At 41.9% G+C, this 24,870-nt stretch overlaps 1 protein-coding gene across 1 annotated transcript in view; it reads right to left on the reverse strand.

Annotated features, from left to right (window-relative positions):
• The window catches only part of LOC126473939 (juvenile hormone esterase-like), a 128,573-nt gene that overhangs the window by 34,232 nt on the left and 69,471 nt on the right, over positions 1-24,870 (reverse strand). Inside the window, exons 6-8 of the mRNA XM_050101298.1 lie at positions 11,678-11,828; positions 6,873-7,054; positions 1,006-1,135 (exon numbers count right to left, since the gene is read on the reverse strand). Coding sequence (XP_049957255.1) covers positions 1,006-1,135; positions 6,873-7,054; positions 11,678-11,828 — 463 coding nt within the window. The remainder of the gene's footprint in view (positions 1-1,005; positions 1,136-6,872; positions 7,055-11,677; positions 11,829-24,870) is intronic.

Raw genomic sequence — 24,870 nt, forward strand, 5'->3', positions numbered from 1 at the left:
GAAAACGAAACCTTTCTTCTGAGCATCTCTATACACTTCCGTCAGCGCTGTAGTGACCTGTTACTTCCATGGCCGCTGCTGTATCTTCTCGATAAACACTTGAAATTAGCAGAAATGGTCTTTGTGAAGGAAGTCGCATTCAAGTTGTAAAGTTTCTAGCTAATTGATTCAATGAAAGTGATGTAAGCTCTCTTTTTATTCAGTGTGTCGTATTTCATATCTGTACACTGGATACTTTTCAAACAGAAGTCTTCAATAATCGATATTTTACGCCACTGTGGTTCTGAGTACAAGAAATATGATCTTTGGTTATTAGTTGCATTGCCGTTTCCAGTGTAGTATTCAGTGAAAATTTAGTGAGAGAGTCTGGTGTGGGTCCAGGCGTTTTCGTCGAAAGAAAACACTCAAGTAACGCTGCTTGCAACATCTTTCCTAGCAACAAAAAATGATACCTAAGTGGCAAATGATTCATGAGCCGTTGTATACCACTTCCCTCTCTCAACAGATAAGTTTACAAGACACGATAATTTTTATTTTCAAAAATACCACGACTGTATGGTTGACGTACGTGATCTGTGATACATCGGTCGAGTCAACTGTAGTAAGATCAAAATTTCACGACCCATTCACAAGGTCATTACAAACAGAACATTTCCTTCAACTGAATTGTAATGGTGACGGTAATCGATCAAGTCCTTCTGAAAAGAAGCATTTAGGAATTTCCCTTAAGAGATTTAGGGAAATGACCGAAAACATAATTCTGGATGTCTCATCAAGGAACTGAACCTTGCTACTGCCGAATGCGAAAATAACTTTGCAGAATATTCATACTATACGCCAGGATAAACTGACAGTATGTACGCAGTGTCAATGGCCAATTACAATAACACCTTTCCAAGTGTCTTAGTTTCTGAATCCATCACTGCTTTCTTAAAACTTAAATAAAACTAAAAATGGCAGCATATTTTTTGGAATAGGCTACACTTAAAGCCTTATTGTACTTACCCCATTGTGTGGAGTTGATGTGTTCCCCGTAAAAATCAAACTCATAATAGAATACGGGGACGTCAGAGAGTTCAGCGACCTTTCTGACAAGAGCATCAGTTGGTTCGAAGAAACCGAAATCGTTACTAAACTGTTGACATAAAACAATATTTGTTATTGAAATCTATAACTCACAAAGCAGTTAATATAATAAATACATTGTTATTTACAACCATTTTTATAAAATTGCCAAAATAGCGTAAATCATGTTAAGGAAACTGACGTACTATCATTTTTTAAAGTGCTGGAGAGTATTGCCCAACGACAACTGCACAGGATAGAGGCAAATTCAAAGGGACTTTCTGAATTGAAAGTAGACAACAATACAAAACTGGGAAAGAGTAACAAAAGTAAACAAATTGCAGCCTTTGAACAACTCTACAGTTTTCTATTTTTGTGGAGGTATCTTACGTCTCTGCAACTAATTGATCGCAGTTTGTTTTTTCTATTCGCTTTTCGCTTCTTTTATTTATGAAGCATCTTCAGAGGTCTATAATGAAGGTTTCTTTTTCTATATATAATATATGTATTATGTAGTATTCACGAACATGTTACTATGTTACGTTTTCTCATGGTTTTCTCTTATTCTTCAGATTGGAAACAACTTTTTAGCACACGTTTTGTGATTTTCAATCAACGTTTTTGTTATTTTTTGCTACTATCCACAGGTAAATGGTACTTATAAATCAAGTTAGTGATATGTCGGCCAAGCTTATACATCAACCGACCAACAGCCACAAAGTGTAATCTCTCAGAACTTTTCTCTGTTTGCACACCTAAATCTACGCACATATTTCGCAAATGTTCGCCCGCATACTTCGTGCACGCCTCCTTGCTACTGTCGGTGATGCCATTCATGCCGACCAAACGTGCCTGGGAGGTGGCAGTAATAAACGCACGGCGTTAAGCTCTTATAGAGATGTGGTGGCGCTAATGTCGGCATGCCGCTTAGAAGGCGTCCTCTTGGCAGTTGACTTAGACCAAGCATTTGAGCGAGTTGAGCACCATTTCTTGTAGGCTATCTTAGAAACGACGGTCTTCTCCCCAGTATCGGCAGGCCTTTCCATATTCCTGGTCAATGGCTATCGCTCGCCACCAATCACTACCGAGCGCTCAGTGCAACGAGGATGCCCTCTGTCAGACTTTCTCTTCGCCGCCGCCCTCGAGCCCGCACTTCATGGTCTATGAAAGCGTTTGGAGGGCATTCACCACCGCAATGTGCATTTTAAATGTTGTTTCTTCTCGGACGATGTTGTTTTCTTGGCGAGGTCGGCGGAAGGTACAGAGGATAGACAAAATAATGTGAACGCTTGTACTTACTTGGGAACGGTTTATTAATATGGGGTTGGACCCCATTTGCCCGTAATACAGCTGCAGTTCTTCTTGGAATACTGGCATATAATGATCGTATAGTCTCTTCTCACTCCCGTAGTGACGAGGGAGGCGGAAATCTGCTCCGAAGTCTGCTCTCCAATACCGCCCACAAGGGTTCGATAACGTTCAAGTTCTGGGACTGTGGTGACCAGGGAAGACGCTGCAGTTCAGTTGCATGCTCCTCATACCATGATTGTACTGTCCTGGCTGTGTGAATGGGTGCATTATTATTCTGAAATTTTGGGAAACAACATTTGAATCATGGAGTGCACCTGATCACCTAATATGTTCACATAATCGTTGGCTGTAACAAGGCCTTGAGAGTAATGATGGGACCAGCAGAATACCATGATATGGCTGCCTACACTATCACACTTCCACCTCCATGCTTAACTATTGGCATCAAGCAATCAGGTTTGCAGGCTCCTTTTGGCGTTCACCAGACGTAAACCTGGCCCGACATTGGAAATAACGAAAACGTTGACTCGTCGGACCATATGACGTGTTTCCACTGATCAGCCATCCGGGATATATGTTCCCGACACCATGTTTTACGCTTCCTTACGTTGGTTGTCGTCACTAATGGTTTCAGTGTGGCAGCTTGTCCATGAATATTCGCTTTATGGAGTTCTCGGCAGACAGTCGATACATATGTGGTCGCCGAAGATGGCTATTGAGCTTTGCAGTCACTTTAGCCGCAGTAGTATTGTGATGTTTTGGCACAATTCGTGTTAGCGTACGTCGATCTCTGCCATTTAGTTTTGATTTGCGCCCACTTTTACATTTACACGATGATGTCTTTCAATGTTTTGTGTAGGCTGTCATGACTGATGAAACAGTTGCTCTTGAAACATTTAATTTGTTGGCTGACTTGGTTACTGATCCTCTAGCTAATCGAGCTCCCACAGTCTGCCCTCTTTGGAACTCTGTTAGGTCTTCATTGCACGTCGGCCTCTGACTGCAAATACGAATTGTGCACTATTCGTAAACAACCTGCACTAATGCCTAGTCCGTACTGAACACGCACAGTTCAGCACGACACGTGCCTTATCTGCGTGCGTTGTTGACTGTCAAACACAACCATCCCATTACTACCACTGTTCATATTATTTTGCCTGTCCCCTGTATATGTACCGCGATCGCGCGGCTTCAGTGATACAACGAGGTGTCCGGGAGCCCTATCAACCTAAGGAAGTCGCACTACATGGATGTGGACAGAGGACTGAATACGAGTACGCCAGTGCCCGTTGCCCGGCGATGAAATGTTTGGGAGTGACCTTTCATGGGAACGTGCAGCGTACAGTAACAGCTATGTATCGCAGACTACTTAATGTGATCTGTACACAAGTTCGTGTCCGAGCCTTTCGAACACTTGACTTGATCATGCGGGTACATTTTGTCAACGTCTACATCACTCCGAGACTTAATCGTTACACATACGTTCTCCCGATGGCCTCTACGGTAGCTGCCAAGTTCCAGGAGGCATTAGGTCATTTCGTTAGCTATGGTAGGGTGTTGAAGACCCGCTACGAGGCACTAACGTTGCCTACACATCCAGGCAGCATTGGAATGATAAACGTGCACAATATAGCGCGCGCTCTCTTACTGCGGACGACGCATCGCCTACGTAGTATGGACAAGGACACCCTCACTGGTACGATGATCAAGGGGATGGCGCTTCAGTACCTCCAGCCGCCGATTCCTGTTGGACATATCGCGTCAACACTCTGTCTCATTCGCAGCCATCTGCTCGACATGAATATCTCTTGGATGTTCTACCGGTCACGCGGGCTCCTAGAACCAAGGATTCCTACCACTACTTTCAACGGACGCTGCTAGCTAACGCAACTGAAGGCCGACATCCGGCGGTCGGCTGGAAGTGGGTGTAGTGTAACATACACTCGCCTTTCCTTCCCACCGCGGCGAGGGCTCTGTGGTATGTAATAAAGACTGAAAAATTTTTCGACCGGCAATGTTCATACATTATACGTCTTGCCGAGGACACTCTCTGTTCCAAATGCGCCGCTGTCGACACCGTTTCGTTTGTGACACGGCTGCCGACTGCTGGCTCTTGACACGACGCATGTTGGCATTGTTGATCCCATCGAACTGAGCCATCCCGACGTCACTTACTACGCTGCTATTCGTCATAGAGCCACGGTGTGGATTGAGGGTGCGGCATTGTCAAACTTTTTTTTAGTGAGGGCGTTACAGGCTTGTTAGATTTTTGGCACCATTTCACTAGCAACTACACGGTTTTGCAGCGCAATTCGTCGTATGGTTCGCTCTTTGCGAATTACTTGGGTCGTCGTTTATGTGGCCTCCAGTGGGTGTACCGGGTGTGAGAAGAGATTGACGATATAGCACATGCTGGACTGATGAGTGACATCAAAGGTAATTACGGGGTGTTTCAACCTCGCTGAACGAGAAGACGACCTGGACATCCTACCGTATGGCTACTATGGACACCCACGGGAGAAAATTAAAAAAATAAAACAAATAAATAAAAACATAACGAAAAGGAAACAAAATTTAAGAAAAGTGTTGTACCTCTTCCTTTATCCTTTCCTTTTTTTAACAAAATGATCAGTGGCGTATTTAATTTTTGTTCGTGGGTGGAGCCAGAAGTGGTGGCAAACAAACGTCCTAGTTAGCTTTTAGCGTGAAAGTGGCGGTGACACTAGGTTTGTTTTTGTTTCTAGGTTAGGTAGGTTCCTGGGGACAGTAGGGGTGAAAGGGACCAACGCCTGAAGTAGCAGAGGTCTAGGGAAAAAAAATTAAAAAACAAAAAGAAAAAAGATAGCCCATGAGCGAAACAAGAGACATATGAGTTGTCCGATGCAACGCGCCAGTTCTCCACCACCGCTACACTCTGAGGCAGGAGCCTTAAGACGACTAATCGTCTCAAAAAATTCATTCACTGTTCGCGAACTGTGGCCACCTCCTACTGAATCTGCACAAATCCTACCATCCTAGAGCGACTAACATAGAAACTAAACTATAGAAGCACACAGAAAAATTTTAATACGCAGCTTCCTACCCTCATGACGTGTCACAAATGGAGGCTGAGTCCTACTGAGCTGTGTAGCTGGCCGTTCAAAAGAAAAGAGAACTGTGCTATAAACTGCATGAATGTGCACTTCACAGCTACAAAAACGCTAGATTACACGTCTTAAACAGAAAAATTCGTGCGAAATTTAATAATTAAAAACGAAGAAAACATAGAAAACGATAAATACGTAACTGTTGGCCTACTGGTGCGTAACATGCAAGAGCGAGAGCTAACACATCTAATAACAGAGCAACTACCACAAAGCAAACAGAACTGACTCAAAGTAAACGACTGGACGAAATACTCTTTACGTAGGACGCTTGCTTGAGGCACATCAGTAAGTTTTCACGTCTTAAAAACTGACGTAATAAGTTAGTCTTAATCACAGTCGCAAATTTGCTGTCATAATTAAAGGTTAAGTCGAAATTACGTAATGGTACGTTAATTTTCTCCTTGCAGTTCACGTTACTAACTAGAGATCACTATTGTGTTAAGTTCGAATATTCGAACTTAACACAAGTTCGAATATATTTCATGAGATAAGTTTGGTGCTCCGTGGGCTACGAAGGTTGGAACTTTAATAGTGGCAACTATTTATTTACAGCTCGTACAAAATCCGTAACAGGTTGCACTGTACGTACTTGAGCATTGTCCTGCAAAATGATGGTCAGGTCCTGAAGAAAGTGTCATTTCTTCTGTCTCTATGCCGTTCATTTTTGGAACACAACCTACGACCAGCTCAGAGACAGAAGGGATGACTCTTTCTGCAAGACCTGACCATCATTTTGCAGGACAATGCTCAAACACGTACAATGCAACCTGTTACTGATTTGTTTGACTGATGGGGCTGCTAAGTGCTATACCACCTACTGCACTCCCTGACTTGAGCCCTCGTGAGTTCAACTTGATTTCTAAACTGAAGGAAACACTTCACGGCATTTCTTCAGAACTGCTACAAATTTCTTGGGCATAGACCGCGCCGCTCGAACTGTCAACACAACTGGGACTGCGAAGAGTATCCTTCGACCTCCACATCGCTGGAAACGGGTTATACACAATGCTATTGACTACTTTGAAGGTCAGTAAAACTTTGAAACACGTATCTATTTTGTACGAGCTGTAAATAAATATTGCCACTATTAAAGTTCCAACCCTCGTATATTTTGTTGAGTTTCATCGCATTCGACGTGTAATTACTTCAGCAGCTATTTTTATAACTTTTCCTTGACTTTTATAAACATGTGTGATGCATGTGATCTCGACGTTGAAGACACCATTGCAATTTAAGTGCTCTACCAACTCTCTTATCACATACTGGTATACACTGTTACAAAGGCACACTAAGATACAGTAATTATTGCGTTTTGCATTCTCTGTAAATAAAGATTTTAGTTAGACTTACGTTCACAATAGGCTCCGGATTGTCTACAGAGATGGTCTCGTCGCCAAAGTAGAATTCCTGCAACTTGCGTGCTGCTTCTTGCTGCTGCTCTGCCGTCGAGAGGTGTAGGCTGGGGCCCACAGACTCAACAAATGTGCTGTTCAGATAGCTGACTTTCTCAGCATTTGTTGCCATTTCATAACCTGAAGATTAATTACTATTGGTAACAATAATATGATGACGAAATATGTCCAAATTAAATTACTTTACTGATCATACACTATATGATCAAAAATATGCCGTCACCTATTAGAGGACATTAACATGAGGAGTGCCCACAGTTCACCTTTATGACAGTTTGAACTCTACTAGGGGTTACTTTTAACGAGGTATCTGAATCTCTATAGAGGAACGACGACCTAGTTTTCTTTAAGAGTCTAAACCAGAGAAGGTAATGATGTAGGATGCTGGGGTCTGGAGCGAAGTCGATGCTCTAACTCATCCTAAAGTTCAGTTCAGGACCCCAAGCAGGCAAGTCCATTTCAGGCGTGTTTTCCACAATCTATTGCCTCAAAAATGCCGCTTTATGACAATGTGTACTGTCGTGTTGTTACAAACAATCATCGTCTCCGGGCTGTTCCTCTACCGTACGAAGTACAGAATGCTCTAAAATGTGTCCATACTCTCCCGTATTTAACGTTTTCTGAGAGGATCGTTCCCTAACCACAAGAAGCTTCCCCTTACCGTAACATCACCTTCTCCGTACTTCACAGTTAATACTATGTATGACGGCACATAATGTTCTCCAGACATTCGCCGAACCTAAACAGTTCCTTCGTATTGCCCCACCATATGGCATGGTTCATCACTCCAAATCACTCGATTCCAGTCATCCATTGTCCAGTGGCGCCGCTGTTTACAACACCTCATGCATCGCTCAACACTGACAAGAGAAATGGGTGGCTTACGAGGAGCTGCTCAACCTCTTTACCCCATTCTCCTCAGCCTACGCACAGTCATTGTGGTAGGTGGACTGCTGCTAACACTTTGGAACTCACGAGTGATTCCTACCGCAGATTTCATGTTTTTTCTTACAACCACCCTCGACAGTCCTAGACGGCCCCTCTCTGTCAGTACATAAAGTCTTCCTGGTCTTGTTTTAGGAGAACCAAAAACAATTCTTAATTTCGCGTGACGCTACAAAAACACACAATGGTAAGAAAAATATTAACGCCAAAGTGATATTGGCAACAGATTCTGAACATTCGTATTGAACCACTGTAACACTCTTAATGACATCCATCCAAGAGACTCTAATTTTGGGACTTCGATAACTTTCGGGAACCTTCTTAGGCGTCGAAAAATCTGGAAGGATACCATCTGCAGAAATCTTGTAAGATATTATTAACTAAACTTTCTACAATCGCGATAAGTTCTGTTACCGAGGTTTTAATCAGATTGCTTAGCTCGGAAAAAGGCAAAGCGATCTTATATACAATCCATGGCTTGGCAACGTGTATCGATTTCTTGTAGAAATCTGGTCGTGAAGGAAACTATAATCCCGCTTACATTGGTACATATATTCAGCAACACATTTTGCGGGCCGGCCGGAGTGCCGAGCGGTTCTAGGCGCTACAGTCTGGAACCGCGCGACCACTACGGTCGCAGGTTCGAATCCTGCCTCGGGCATAGATGTGTGTGATGTCCTTAGGTTAGATAGGTTTAAGTAGTTCTAAGTTCTAGGGGACTGATAACCTCAGCAGTTAAGCCCCATAGTGCTCAGAACCATTTGAACATTTTGCGGAACTTTTTTTTTTTTTTATCCAGGAGACTACTCCAACCATAACGTAATTTTTTTTACGATCACAAGGTATACGTTTCCATTATTTTACAATCTCAAAACACTACTTACCACAAAAAAATAAGAGCACAATAACTTTCAAAGCCCAGTCAAATCGTAAAATTTGTTTACTTACTGACAAACTATATTAACAGTGCCCCACAGTACATCATACTAAGATCATTGACGTAACTGTCTCAAGTACTGTGTGAGAATAATGTTTGCTTACATGCTATTTCACTGGGAGAATGCGCATATGGGTGCAACAGGGTAAGGAACAGTCCATAAGCTCTCTAATTTTCCACCCGCTCACAGAAGTGTGAGGAACGAAAACCAATAAAAGCAATTTTTTACAACTGATACCATAGAAACTAGCAAGTTTCGTCACCCTTCGGAGGAGGTACCCGTTGTGGATCGGAGCCCCTGAACCACCCCTAGCAGCGCCTCTGATAATGATTATTCGACTTAAGAAATCTGTGATCTTGTTCTGCTGACATTGCTTCTCTGCTGACCAAAATACTCGCGTCTTGTTTCATACTGGGTAGCGCGGAGTGGCCGCGCGGTCTACGCGCCATGTCACGGATTACCCCCTCCCACCCCTCCCGCCAACGGAGGTTCGAGTCCTCCATCGGGCATGGGTGTGTGTCTTGTTCTTAGCATAAGTTAGTCTAAGTAGTGTGCAAGTCTAGCAGTCTGGTCCTTTAGAAATTCACACACGTTTGAACATTTTTTCATACTGGCGCCCTGGCCTCTCTTGTCGTTTAAAGATCAGTTCCGAATTACACAGGGGCGTCCGCATACTTTTGATCAGACTGTGTAAGTGATGAAAATAGTAGTTTACATTGACGAGGAAAAGGCAGCAAGTGCCATAACTCGATTTTCCAAAAACTTCGCACAGTGGAAGAGGAGTGAAAATAAGCGAATATCGGTCTCGGCTTAGGGTAGATACTTGACCATTTCTTGTGCGCCTTTTACAGAATCAGTAGTTTGACCGAAGCAATGTGACAGTGGCTAGCATCGCGGTTTCACGGTATTCGAAACCCGATAATTATTTTTATTTTTGTTTTTCATTTGTCTACCCATGTCCACAGAAGATTACTACACCAATTTTTTCCAGCATATATTGAAACAACGTTTCCCTATTCGTTTACTAATTGTACGTTTGACGAATAAATTTAAAAAAATAAATGCAATAAATGGATAAAATAATTATTTGAATTTGTTTTCGACGATATTCCTGTAGCGTATCTTTATTATGATCAACTGCAAGCCCCAGTTTTGGCTCTAAGCACTATGGGACTTAACATCTGAGGTCATCAGTCCCCTAGACTAAGAACTACTTGAACCTAACTAACCTAAGGACATCAGACACATCCATGCCCGAGGCAGGATTCGAACCTGCGACCGTAGCAGCAGCGCGGTTCCGGACTGAAGTGCCTAGGAGCGCTCGGCCACAGTGGCCGGCCCCCAGTTTTCGGAAAAGTGAACAGTTATGCTTGGTTTGCAGCAAAATAATTGCCAACGCCTGAATCTTCTGCAATGTTAACGACATTTCTTCCCTACGTGTGAAGAATCATACCAAGATATATCGCTGTGGAATATTTGCCTCATGCTTGTGCTGTTCGGAATTTCTATGTTTACAATGTTTTTATGATCGGTATCATCTAATGAACGCACCAAATCTTCATGAAGGATAAGGATAAGAATGACATATGCTAATTAGTAATGAAATATAAGAATTAAGAGAGATTGTAACCTCTGAAAATGTTGTTGTTTTGTGGTCTTCAGTCCTGAGACTGGTTTGATGCAGCTCTCCATGCTACCCTATCCTGTGCAAGCTTCTTCATCTCCCAGTACTTACTGCAACCTACATCCTTCTGAATCTGCTTAGTGTATTCATCTCTTGGTCTCCCTCTACGATTTTTACCCTCCACGCTGCCCTCCAATGCTAAATTTGTGATCCCTTGATGCCTCAGAACATGTCCTACTAACCCTCTGAAAATACTACACACATATACATTGCATAATTAATGTAATCTAGCTGTAATTTTGCAATTAATGTAAAGTCCTCGCATCCCCTAACTTGATAAGAAACGTTAGTGTAGTAACCACCAAAGGACATAGGCAGATAATGAACAAATAAAATAAAAAATAATCGGGTTTCGAACATGAGACGCAAAAGTGAAACGGGGCTACACTAGCCAATGTGTCACTAGATGGGTGGACCTAAGCGTGCGCTAAAAGGCATCTAAATTACGTCAAAAACTTTGAAGGTCCTTTTCTCAGAAACGGTCGAGTATCTAACAAGCGGAGACATGTGCTCGCTTATTTCAGCTCCTCTTCCACTGAGCGAAGTTTCTGGGAAATCGGGTTGTGGAACTTGCCGTGTTCTCCTGGTGAGTGGCCAAAGTCATGCAAAGGTGTAGTGTTGTCGACTGCTTAAGCCTATGCGGTGCACTTGTCGCCACACAGTCGGCGACGATATGGCTCAACCATACCGCCGATCGCCCTGCCTGGCTCTGTGGAGGCCACGTGACGTCCGTCGGTCAGACATTTGAGAGAATTCTCTGCGACTGTTTATGCGTATATAAACATTGCCTCCGCATTGCTAAAAACTGACAGTACAGACTACATCTCGGAGACACGAATTCTCGTGTATTGCCTGATATACAGTACTATGACCCATGCGTCATACACTGATTGTCACCCAACATTGAAACCGGTAACTCACGCAGTACTGCCTTGTGCACCACACACGTTTCTGTAACAGGCTGCTAGGTATCGTGTTCACACTAGCGCCAGACCCCGCGTCTATCACTAACATTCGGGCATCACTCGCGGCACATATTCAAATAGGGCGACCTTTCACGTGAAGTTCAGCCACTCAGTTCATGAAATGTCATCTGTGCCAGCAAACTATTAGTAACTAACGCGATAACGTCACATTCCCTCCAAGTTTCACATTATACTGAATTGTAATACGCACCTAGCTCGCCAGATGTGACGCCTGTGATGATTGGGACTCGGTGGAAACGGCCCTCGACGAGAGCCGCAATAGGAGACTCTGAGATGAAGGCACCCTCCAGCTGAGGCTCGATATGCGGAGCCCAAGGGACGTATGAGAACATCACCTTCTCCTGAAATCGTGAATGACGTGACAGCGGACAACGTGCCGGAATTTCATACCTTTTTTAAAAGAAGTAGGACTCATTAGCTTAAGGGAGGCGATGCAGATATTGACATCTTGAGTTAAAAGGCCTGAAATGTACAGTTTCGCTCTTTATAAAACACATTTTTTAAAAAATATCAGCAGTTCTATGCCAAACATTAGTTTCAGGTGGAGGTTTTTGACACAAAATGCCAGCTTGCGTCATTTACAGGTGCATTAGTCGTTCTGATTATAGTCTAAAAATGTAAAGGAATCACATTTCATTCATAACTGGACTCGTTCAAGCAATATTTTCTTTTATATACATGAATTCCAGATGCACTGGTTACTTTTACGGTAGTAGTTTTATTTCCATAATAATAACCATTATAATGACTTTAGATTTTCTATCAACTCGAAGAGCCCTCAAGTCGATGACTATGAGAATTTAATGCTGCAAACCACCCAGACGTAGCAAAATATGTCTTGAGCATTTTCGAGAAGAGGGCGTAGACGAACATCAGTCTCGTCGTCCCGTATTAATGAAAATGCTGGATTACGAAAGCAGCCTTTTCACATCACATACTTCACTTTTTGGTTATTCGAAATGTGCAACGAAAAGAAAGTTGCATTAACGAGGCCAAATGTAGCGTATTACTCTATCAGATAAGCGTTTAACACCAAGAAACGTTTGAAAACGCCTTCCTGACATTGTGTTGCTCGGGAAAGCACTGTAATATTTACTATTTAAAACAACTGTTGCATAGACGCAGCGGAAATTAAGAACATGAAGTAATTGTAAACAGTAGTCTGCTAATGTTTAGAGCCTAGCAACGTGGTGGCACTAGCTTCAAAGCAATGTACAGCGGAAGTCTGTAGCGCCACCTCCCATTATTATATCTCCATGGAAGCATACTGGGAAAACGCATTTATTGTAGGAAACACATGTGCGACACAGCCTACTGTACTGCTCAAGTGTGTGGGGCTCATACGAAATAGGACTAACAGGAGATATCGAATATCCAACTAAGTAGAGCAACACGAATGATCACAGCTGTACCGCACTGGTGAATGTCACGAAGATGCCGAAAAAACCGAATTGGCGGACGCTTGCAGATAGGCGTGAATTAACCGCTTAAAAAGTTTCAAGGAACTCCTGACGCCGGGCTTCATTCCAACAGTTTATTTATTCACAACCGGTTTCGGTCGATGACCATCATGCTATACCAGTATCAACGTTAAAAAAAAATTTAAAATAAATAAATTCTTCAGTGTACGAAACGTCATAAAGACACGAAAAATTGGCCAGTACAAGTCACATGTCAATTATGTTGAACCGTAATATCATATTAGATCTCAATCTTATAAATAATAACACAGAAGACAATAATTATCCCTCATCATCACAGACAGGAGACTGGACATATTTAGCCTTGATATAACCTAAAAGTACTCGTAAACTCAAAGATAACACCATAAAGATGTCCAGTCAATATGAACCATGACATACAAACGTAATTTTAAAGTAAAAAATACTGATAACAACAAATATTTTATTAAACATTGCTAATGATTTCTAATTGTTTTGAAAACTGATTTTAAATTTTTTAATTTATATACATTTCCCACCTTGTCTTATCCATTTGTTGGTCACACACTTTGTCCCATTGTATGCAATGTTTAATTGCCTAAACCAGATCACTCCGATTCTCCCTTTTTTTAAATATTATAACCTCATATACTGTTTGTTTGATGTTCCACACTGACCTTTTAGTCTAACACATTTTGATATCGTGTAGTGATCCCTCTTGGGAAATGTATTCGATATAATTCCTGTTTGTCTATAAGTTGGATATCATGTGCCACATTATTTTAGCCCCACAGATGGACATGTAATTTTGCTTTTGGAGACCGATTCTCTGCATACTATCACTAAGGTGCTCTTTGCTAAGTTATTCAGTTTTAAGACTGTGTACGTTTTTGTCTTCTTTGTTAACCTCGGTTAATTTTTTCGTGTACCTATCATCATGTAGCTTCTCAGTAATATACTGGGGACCTCAACTTTAATCATTTACTCATATGTCATTTGTTCCAGAGTCCCTGCAGTTGGGGCATGTGATACACCGAATTGTACATTGTACTCATAAATGCGGGGACCAAGCAGCAATCGGTATTGTAATTGTAAACTGTCGAAGCTGCGTTGGTACCGGAACTTCAAGCGCTGATAGAAAGCACCGAAGCTGAAATCGTTATAGGTACAGAAAGCTGGCTGAAGCCAGAGGTAAATTCCGCCGAAATTTTTACAAAGGTACAGACGGTGTTTAGAAAGGATAGATTGCATGCAACCAGTGGTGGAGTGTTCGTCGCTGTTAGTAGTAGTTTATCCTGTAGTGAAGTAGAAGTGGATAGTTCCTGTGAATTATTATTGGTGGAGGTTACACTCAACAACCGAGCTAGGTTAATAATTGGCTCCTTTTACCGACCTCCCGACTCAGCAGCATTAGTGGCAGAACAACTGAGAGAAAATTTGGAATACATTTCACATAAATTTTCTAAGCATGTTATAGTCTTAGGTGCAGATTTCAATTTACCAGATATAGACTGGGACACTCAGATGTTTAGGACGGGTGGCAGGGACAGAGCATCGAGTGACATTATACTGAGTGCACTATCCGAAAATTACCTCGAGCAATTAAACAGAGAACCGACTCGTGGAGATAACATCTTTGACCTACTGATAACAAACAGACCCGAACTTTTCGACTCTGTATGTGCAGAACAGGGAATCAGTGATCATAAGGCCGTTGCAGCATCCCTGAATATGGAAGTTAATACGAATATAAAAAAAGGGAGGAAGGTTTATCTGTTTAGCAAGAGTAATAGAAGGCAGATTTCAGACTACCTAACAGATCAAAACGAAAAATTCTGTTCCGACACTGACAATGTTGAGTGTTTATGGAAAAAGTTCAAGGCAATCGTAAAATGCGTTTTAGACAGGTACGTGCCGAGTAAAACTGTGAGGGACGGGAAAAACCCACCGTGGTACAACAACAAAGTTAGGAAACTACTGAGAGCTTCACTCCAAGTTTAAACGCAGCCAAAACCTCTCAGACAAACAGAAGCTAAACGATGTCAAAGTTAGCGTAAGGAGGGCTATGCGTGAAGCGTTCAGTGAATTCGAAAGTAAAATTCTATGTACCGACTTGACAGAAAATCCTAGGAAGTTCTGGTCTTACGTTAAATCAGTAAGTGGCTCGAAACAGCATATCCAGACACTCCGGGATGATGATGGCATTGAAACAGAGGATGACACGCGTAAAGCTGAAATACTAAACACCTTTTTCCAAAGCTGTTTCACAGAGGAAGACCGCACTGCAGTTCCTTCTCTAAATCCTCGCACAAACGAAAAAATGGCTGACATCGAAATAAGTGTCCAAGGAATAGAAAAGCAACTGGAATCACTCAACAGAGGAAAGTCCACTGGACCTGACGGGATACCAATTCGATTCTACACAGAGTACGCGAAAGAACTTGCCCCCCTTCTAACAGCCGTGTACCGCAAGTCTCTAGAGGAACGGAAGGTTCCAAATGATTGGAAAAGAGCACAGGTAGTCCCAGTCTTCAAGAAGGGTCGTCGAGCAGATGCGCAAAACTATAGACCTATATCTCTGACGTCGATCTGTTGTAGAATTTTAGAACATGTTTTTTGCTCGAGTATCATGTCGTTTTTGGAAACCCAGAATCTACTACGTAGGAATCAACATGGATTCCGGAAACAGCGATCGTGTGAGACCCAACTCGCTTTATTTGTTCATGAGACCCAGAAAATATTAGATACAGGCTCCCAGGTAGATGCTATTTTTCTTGACTTCCGGAAGGCGTTCAATACAGTTCCGCACTGTCGCCTGATAAACAAAGTAAGAGCCTACGAAATATCAGACCAGCTGTGTGGCTGGATTGAAGAGTTTTTAGCAAACAGAACACAGCATGTTGTTATCAATGGAGAGACGTCTACAGACGTTAAAGTAACCTCTGGCGTGTCACAGGGGAGTGTTATGGGACCACTGCTTTTCACAATATATATAAATGACCTAGTAGATAGTATCGGAAGATCCATGCGGCTTTTCGCGGATGATGCTGTAGTATACAGAGAAGTTGCAGCATTAGAAAATTGTAGCGAAATGCAGGAAGATCTGCAGCGGATAGGCACTTGGTGCAGGGAGTGGAAACTGACCCTTAACATAGACAAATGTAATGTATTGCGAATACATAGAAAGAAGGATCTTTTATTGTATGATTATATGATAGCGGAACAAACACTGGTAGCAGTTACTTCTGTAAAATATCTGGGAGTATGCGTGCTGAACGATTTGAAGTGGAATGATCATATAAAATTAATTGTTGGTAAGGCGGTTACCAGGTTGAGATTCATTGGGAGAGCCCTTAGAAAATGTAGTCCATCAACAAAGGAGGTGGCTTACAAAGCACTCGTTCGACCTATACTTGAGTATTGCTCATCAGTGTGGGATCCGTACCAGATCGGGTTGACGGAGGAGATAGAGAGGATCCAAAGAAGAGCGGCGCGTTTCGTCACAGGGTTATTTGGTAACCGTGATAGCGTTACGGAGATGTTTAACAAACTCAAGTGGTAGACTCTGCAAGAGAGAGGCGCTCTGCATCGCGGTGTAGCCTGCTCGCCAGGTTTCGAGAGGGTGCGTTTCTGGATGAGGTATCGAATATATTGCTTCCCCCTACTTATACCTCCCGAGGAGATCACGAAAGTAAATTTAGAGAGATTAGAGCGCGCACGGAGGCTTTCAGACAGTCGTTCTTCCCGCGAAACATACGCGACTGGAACAGGAAAGGGAGGTAATGACAGTGGCACGTAAAATGCCCTCCGCCACACACCGTTGGGTGGCTTGCGGAGTATAAATGTAGATGTAGATGTAGATGTACTATCGGCACACTATTGGCACCTTTTCTTTAATTATGTTTCACAGGTTTTGTCTCAGGTTAAATTATTCTCATTTCATCCCGATCCCCATTGTAATGTGTGCATAATGTTAATTGCACAGAAAATAAAAAAAATTGAAAATAATTTTGATAGTTGATAAAACTGTTACTTTACTGTGATCTTTCTTGTTATGTGTGCTTTCTGTCCTAAAATTATCTTTGGATGTCATGGTTCACATTGACTAGACATCTTTGTGGTGTTATCTTTGAGATTGAGATTCCTTTGGCTACTCAGGTTATGTCCAGGCTACATACGTCCAGTCTCCTATGTGTTTGGATGCCGGTGGTTACTGATAGGAGATAATCATTGTCTTCTTTTTTATTATTCATGAGCTTGAAAGCTAATGCAATTTAATGGTTCGGCATGACTGACAAGTGACTCGTATTGGTCAATTTTTGGTAAGTTTCCGCGTTGTATTTTCGTCTCTTTATGATTTCTGTACATTGAGGTCTTGTTGTCATTTTTGTCTTCGTAACGTTGATTCGTTGATCGAAACCGGCAGTAAATAAATAAACTGTTCTAATGCTGCTTAGTATCATGAGTTTCCTAAAGCATTTATCCGAAGATAACAACAGCCTGAAGAAGACATTTGAAAGTTTCACGAACTGGTATTAAATGAGAAATCTAGGAGTACACTACAAAGTACCAAGGCAGCAATCCTGTAGGAACCGCGAACACAGGATTAGGGTTATTACAGCGCACACAGACGCGTTTAAGTCATCGTTCCTTTCTGTTTCATACGCGAATGGAGTGGATTGAAACCAAAAACATTATACAGTGAGAAATATCCTCTACCACGCATTTCACAGTGAACTGCAGAGAACAGACGTATATGCAGAGGTAAATATAGACGTAGATAAATGCAGCTCTGTACTAATGGATTCGGCTTCTGAAATGAAAAGCTAAGGCTAAAATGAGTCCGATTTCAAGGATTGGTTTTCAGATCGGTCTGAGAGAAGTCGTGATAAGATTTTTCACAGCTGTCCAAACAGTAACTAAACATATTGTTTTATATTATATATACTGATGAAAACCAATTTGCAATAAAACATGTTGGAGACAACCCGAACGAAACCGTAAAGTAGTTACTGTGTTGTGCTCGTTCTCGGAAGGGGAGTGGTCCAGCCCACGTTTAATCATCTAGGCTTAAGTTTCCCGTCATTTCTCTGAATCACCCATATAGTATTCTGGCATCGTTATGACGAATAGGCCTCTGGCTATTTCCTTTCCGTCTTTCTTCAAATAGATTAATAAGAAGTCCTAACTGAACAGATGGTCAGCGTTATGTCACACTAACTTAAGTTCTATTCTTCCTTCTGTCTACTGTACCATATTTCCTTTTATAGAGAAGTAAATTTTAGTACGAGATGATTTGTGGACAACCATGAACAAACGCAATGAGAAAATCAACGGCTCTGAAGACGGGACACATCCACGAGTCACTGACAGAGGGAAGTAAAGTCAATGACTCAACACTTCCTGCTGCGACAAAAGAGGCACGCCATACTGAGCATGACACCATTGCCCACATTAAAGCTGTACGTCACCTATCGAAGGAGTGGTCTGTTATTTTGAACAATGTATTGTATTAGTAAACTTTGTATTAGGTTTGATATTTCTGCACCCAATTAAGAGAACTGCCTCCAAATCTTCATAATCAAACTTGTTCGTTGTGCTGACTTAACACACTTCATTTTTGAAAATGTTTACACACAAACGTAAGTTGTTTACAACACTGGTGCCTCAACAGAAGCAAATTTCTTCAGTTTCGGAAACTCGACATAAAATAAGCAGCCGTAAAATTCAACAAGTTTTGCTTGTCGGTGCTTCTATTTCAACAAGTAATTTCCTTTGCTAATAAGTGAGTTCCTACTGTAGTTCAACTCTCACATCATCAAGATTATAATCAAACGAATTCTGGAATAGAAGGACGCGACTCTCGGATTCGAAAATGCTTCTTCCAGTCACGAACATTTTTTTCGGAAAATCTAGGTTGACTTCCTCACACATTGTAGCGCAAAACTCTCTAAAACAGTGAAAATGAGGAGAGCTTTCCTCTTCCGGTTGTGATACAAGCAACAACAATTTACTCCGAAATCCTTTGATGATTCTGCACAGATCACAGATAAGGTTATTCCTTTCGCTGAAGTTTCAAGTTCAGGTAATTCACGTTGGTTGTAATGTCGACCAAAAATGGCAACTTCGACAGCTATGAATCAGCTCTATCTTTTTCATCGACAAAAACATCTGTTTCGTTTCGGGACTTATGAAAACGAAAAAGGAATTTACCGCAGCTGGGCCACTTCCCTGCTGTGTGATAAGGCAAATCACAGAATTCGGACTCAGTTTCTTCAAGAAGCCCATGGAACCGTCGGTGACTGAGTGCATGTCCCAAAATTAAGTTCACTGCTTTAAATACACAAGAAATTCCTACAGAGTGCTTGGTGACATAGCAGAGTATGAAAAGAGTTTTCTGAAACACATTCAAGTACTGTCGGCTTGCCGGATGAATTGACGTCGCGGGCCGGACGATTTAGCCGGAAGTACTGGTCAGCCAGGCCGCATGCAATTGATCGGAAAAGGTAGTGGTCAGAGGGAGAATATGGCGGGTGGGGTAGAACTTACCATTTCAACGTTTCCAAGTATGTTTTGACGAGTTTTGCGACATGGGATCGAGCATTGTCATGCTGCAAAATCTCCTTTCCGTGTCTATCGCTGTATTGTGGCCGTTTGTCTTTCAGTGCTCGGCTCAAGCGTATCAACTGCTTTCGACAGCGATCTCCTGTGATTCTTTCCGTCGGTTTCAGTAGTTTCGTAAACCTTCTCTCTTCCACCGCCATACCGGTCTTCGACGTCAAAATAACCGTCCTTGCAGCGTTGAAACCATTCTCTGCATGTTCTTTCATCAACAGGTGCATCACCATAGGTCTTGCCCAGAATTTTATGAGCCTCAGCCGCACATTTCTTCATCTTGATGCAGATAATTAAACCTTCCCGTAAACGACACGAAATAGGGTGGTAAGTTGACATATTCAATCGAGAATAACTTGGAAATGCAATCACAAACTGACTAATATTTTGAAATTCCTAAGCTTCACCTGCACCACTACTTGCCGCTACTGCCATCTATTGCGAAACGGCGAAAGGAAAGTTATACAGCTAATAGATGTATCTGTAGGGCTTGGGGAATCGTGGTCGTCGCAGTCTACTGGATTTCCGTTTGGTCGTATTCTGACTCTACGGGAGACTCTTCCAAAGCATTGTCTACCATGCTGCACTTGAGTTGTCAACTGTGTACAGTTGTCGGTGGCAGTTCCTTGACCAGCTTCGATAACACTTGATAACATAACCAAACACTGTCTTCAAAAATCGTATCCGGCATCTGTATGACCTTCTTTATAGATGATTTCAGCCAGAGGCGAATAATCAAATTTCTGAAATTATGTAGTGTGTTCTCTCCACAGATATGTGACCTTGTGAATATAATCGTATTCGGTGCCTAACCTATATAACAGATCAGTGAAACTTCATTCATGTGAGACCATTACCTCAGGGTGTTCAGTTTTAGTTTTTAATCAGAATTTAATATTCTCCTTTTCAAAATTATACATTTAGACAAAAAATGAAATAAGCTCATACAAGTTTCAGAATTCCTTACGTTTTCGGAATTTTAAGTCTCTAACCGATTGAATGCACTGTGGCCTAGAAATGAACGTCACCATGACTCTCACATTTCTCCGTTTAAGATTATAATTCCACTACACTTCGTTTCCACGATGTCTACATCGTTTATGTGATCTCCCTTACATCTCTTCTCTCTAATTCTTTTTTCATGGGTCGGTATGTTGTCATTATTTTAGGATCTTTCCCTTACTTCATACGCTGCATATGTCGCAGTCAAACGAGACTCTCAGATCTGGTGTAGCAATTTTATCATATTTAGTTCCTTTCTTCTGCTGCTATATGGGATGCGACCTGCGAGATTACATCTTTCGACATGGTTAGAACCTCCTGAGTTTGGTCCTCATCAGATTCGCGCATTGTCCTCGTTTGAGAAACGTATATTGCTGTCGACTCCATTATTTAAAAGTAACTTTTCATCTGCAGAAGTTTTAAGCTTGTTTATTTTGTTCCTTTGGAAAGATTACTCTGCAGTTTTCAAGAGAAACGTTATCGTAGGGAACATATCTTTCGCATGTGAGTACAGCGCTTTTTAATGGGCTTCCATATGCTGCAGGATTACTTGAACGTCAGCAAATAAAAGATTCGAAGAATCAAAATCTCGGTTTCAGTCTCGCAGAAAGTCAGGAGAAAACCTTCATCTACGTTTACATCTTTGCTCTGAAAATCACTATGAAGCGTGTTTCAGAGGATAGTTTTTTGTACCCCATGTATTAAGGCTTCTTCCCTATCCTTTCGCAAATGGAGAGTGGGAATACTGACTGCTTGTGCGCTTCTGTGAGAATTGCTATTATTCTTCTACGAGATACGAACGTAAGGGCCGTAGAATATCTATAGATCCTGCACTCAGATATAGTTCTTGAAGATTTTTAAAAAGTTTCTTGCGAAATGCACGACGTCTTGCTTCGTATTTGCTGTGATGTAACCAAGCCTTATTCAGATTATGAACTCTCTGATACCGGTGGATATCGACAGTGTCATTTGTAGAGCAGTAACATCAGACAAAACTGTTTTTACGTGAATGTCATATTTTGTGTGTTAGCGCTTCCATTCGATGTGAAGAGAAGCATAATGAAAATTTTATAAATCTATTTAAAACATTCCTAACGATTTTTATTCTTCTTTAAGTAAGGAATGAATGTATAACTGAATTTAAATATTGTCTTTCCCTGTGATGTATATAATTAGGTTCTTTGCCTAAAACGTCCCCGCTTGCCCTGAAGAGTAGTTGTGTGAACTTGTATATAAAGAGACAAAAATCAGACATGTTTTGTACCAAGTGAAGTTTGCAGATCAGGGGAATATATGAAAGTTATTTATGTCACCAGTTGTTCGAAGTGTTTAATTATACAAAAGTTAAAAGTGTGAACATTTATTATTTCTTAAATAGCGGCCTATCGAACTTTCACAATCGTGGAATGTTTCAGATTTCTTCTTACAGGAAAATCCGGAGACGACAATCATACTCCAAAGACAAGGAAACCAAAATATAAAACGAGCTAAGTACCAAATACAAAAACTATATAAAGTGGGGATGTCCACTTTTAAATGGTGGTGTGACCTTTTACTGAAAATGGTGTGTTGCGTTGCCGGTTGAGATTTTTCAGGATTTCTGTTACACACTCTCTCCACTCAGGCAACACTGCGACCATTTGCACCACCCTTCCTTGTATACGCTCAATGCGCTTTGCAAATCTGAAAAATTTTGGAAATGTGTGGTAAGATCTTATGGGACCAAACTGCTGAGGTCATCGGTCCCTACGCTTATACACTATTTACTCTAACTTAAACTAACTTGCGCTAAGGACAACACACACACTCATATCCGAGGGAGGACTCGAACCTCCGACGGGGGTAGCCGCGGGAATCGTGACAAGGCGCCTTTTTTCCGATACAGTTCGTTGCGTTTCGTCTGGGCGGACGTGACAAGACATCCGTTCAAGTTCATCGTTCATTCCTTGACTCAGTTTTTTTTATTACAGAGAGCACGCAGCACTCTGACAGAACATGCTGAACTACCGTGCCGGCTATCCCGCACGGCTACCCTGCACGGTTGCAGATCTGACTTCATATAGATACCATACATTTCATTGCATATGGACCGTGTAAGTCATCCTTCTGTTTACTTCCTTTTATTGTTCGTTATTCTTCGCTGTAATCTGGTTGCTTGGAAAATTATGTATCAGATATTAATAAATAGCCAGATATAGTGGGCGAACTTACTCCGGTGCCGCATGCGCCAATAATTCAAGTTCTCACTGTCTGGTTAAGAGGTATGCCCTTTCTATTCTTCTACACTGTTCTAAGATTCAGCCCCTTCCAAAATATTCTATTAATATTGAGGACGTTGTAATATGTAAACACTTTTGTTCGACACATTTAATTTTATTCCACTTTACGTTCATGTAACAAGTCCCTACTTGTTCTGATTGCACACACTCTACAATTGCAGTCACTCATTTTCACGAATTTGTGTGAGTCTACCACTGCCGTTTCATTTCTATGTGAATGCCTTTATTATACAACTACTCCTTCCGATACAAAGTATAATTCTGAGCTTCAACGTTCTAACTTTGCTCTCTCATATGAGCGTTCTACTCGCGTTTTAACTTCGGTGTTACTATCAGTATAATCTCTCCACAGAAATCCTCCACTTTTACGGGCGGTCGCGAAAAGCGCAGGCACTCGGGATCTGCCCTGTAAGCATGCGCCGGCTTTACTGACTCAGTCCTTCGCACCAAAAGATCTCCAGGCGTCAATTTCTCCCTTGTAGAACGATGCAGCATCCCAGTTAGCGATTCCGCTGCGCTGAAGCAACAGCCACAACTTTCGCTGCTCGATACGATACATAAAACAAGAATTCGATAATAAACATTCTGTGGCCGATTAATAATAATGTTACGGGAACTGTCGTTGTGCCTGATGTAAAAAAAAAGCGTACACTATGCCTTTAGACATCGACTGCATTGCTTAGTCATAAGACTGCTAGAAGTAGGCCTTAAATATCCATTAGATACGAGGGTTCGAACTTTAATAGTGGCAACTATTTATTTACAGCTCGTACAAAATAGATACATGTTTCAAAGTTTTACTGACATTCAACGTAGTCACCAGCATTGTGTATAACCCGTTGCCAGCGATGCGGAAGTCGTAGGATACTCTTAGCACTTCCAGTTGTGTTGATAGTTCGAGCGGCGAGGTCTATTGACGGACGAATTTGTAGCAGTTCTGAAGCGAATGCCGTGAAGTGTTTCCTTCAGTTTAGAAATCGAGTTGAACTCACGAGGGCTTAAGTCAGGGGAGTGCAGTAGGTGGTATAGCACTTAGCAGCCCCATCAGTCAAACAAATCAGTAACAGGTTGCACTGTACGTGCTTGAGCATTGTCCTGCAAAATGATGGTCAGGTCCTGCAGAAAATGTCATCACTACTGTCTCTATGTTGTTCATTTTTGGAACACAACCTCAGAATTGCTCGTCGTATATGCTGCTGCATGCAACGCCTTCCACAGGCTGTTGAAAGCAGTATTGAAACTTTTTAATGAGCAGCCTTGTAAGCTTTTCTCGGTTTTAACAGTTAATGATTCTATCCTGTGAAATTATGAAGAATTGCACACATGACCTGTCACCATAAATCCACAAAATAACTACTCTTAGTCCTGAAACTAGAAACGTTATCTGCTTAACGGAAGATCTGCTCTACTCTGTAACAATACCTCGAATAAAATCCTCTGCATCTGCAAGTGAAACACACGTCCCGGACAGCAGTTGAATACCAACCTATCGCCCGCCATACGGCCAGCCAGTAGTGATAGTCAAGACTGCCTTTTCTTTCCATAGGAGGACCCTTCGGTTATCATTCTCGGCATTCTTGCAGCCCAGCGATACGTCGAAGATCCCGTTTTATTGCCCTTCATGACAAGCTATCCTGGGCTTACATTTCAGCGAGATAATGCCCGTCTGCAAACGGCGAGACATTCTCCCGCTTGTCTTCGTCCTCGCCAAGCCCTACCTTGGACAGGAAGGTCGCCAGATCACTTCCCAACTGAAAACATTTTGAACATTATAGGCAGGGCCCTCCTATCGGCTAACGCGCCAGTTGGACATAATTTGACACGATATCGCTCCGCAGGACGTTCAACAACTCTATCAATCAATGGCAAGCCGAGTAACGCTTGCATAAAGGCCAGAGGTGCACCAACATGCTATTGACTTGCTCAGTTTGTGAAGCTCTATCTTGAATAAACCATCCTATTTTTCTGGAACTGTAATCACTTGTTTGTCTGCGTATGTACATTAAATCTACCGATTTCCTTCCCATTCGGATAATTCCTTCGTG

The sequence above is a fragment of the Schistocerca serialis genome, chromosome 4 (assembly GCF_023864345.2).
Source record: "Schistocerca serialis cubense isolate TAMUIC-IGC-003099 chromosome 4, iqSchSeri2.2, whole genome shotgun sequence".
Classification (NCBI taxonomy): Eukaryota; Metazoa; Arthropoda; class Insecta; order Orthoptera; family Acrididae; genus Schistocerca; species Schistocerca serialis.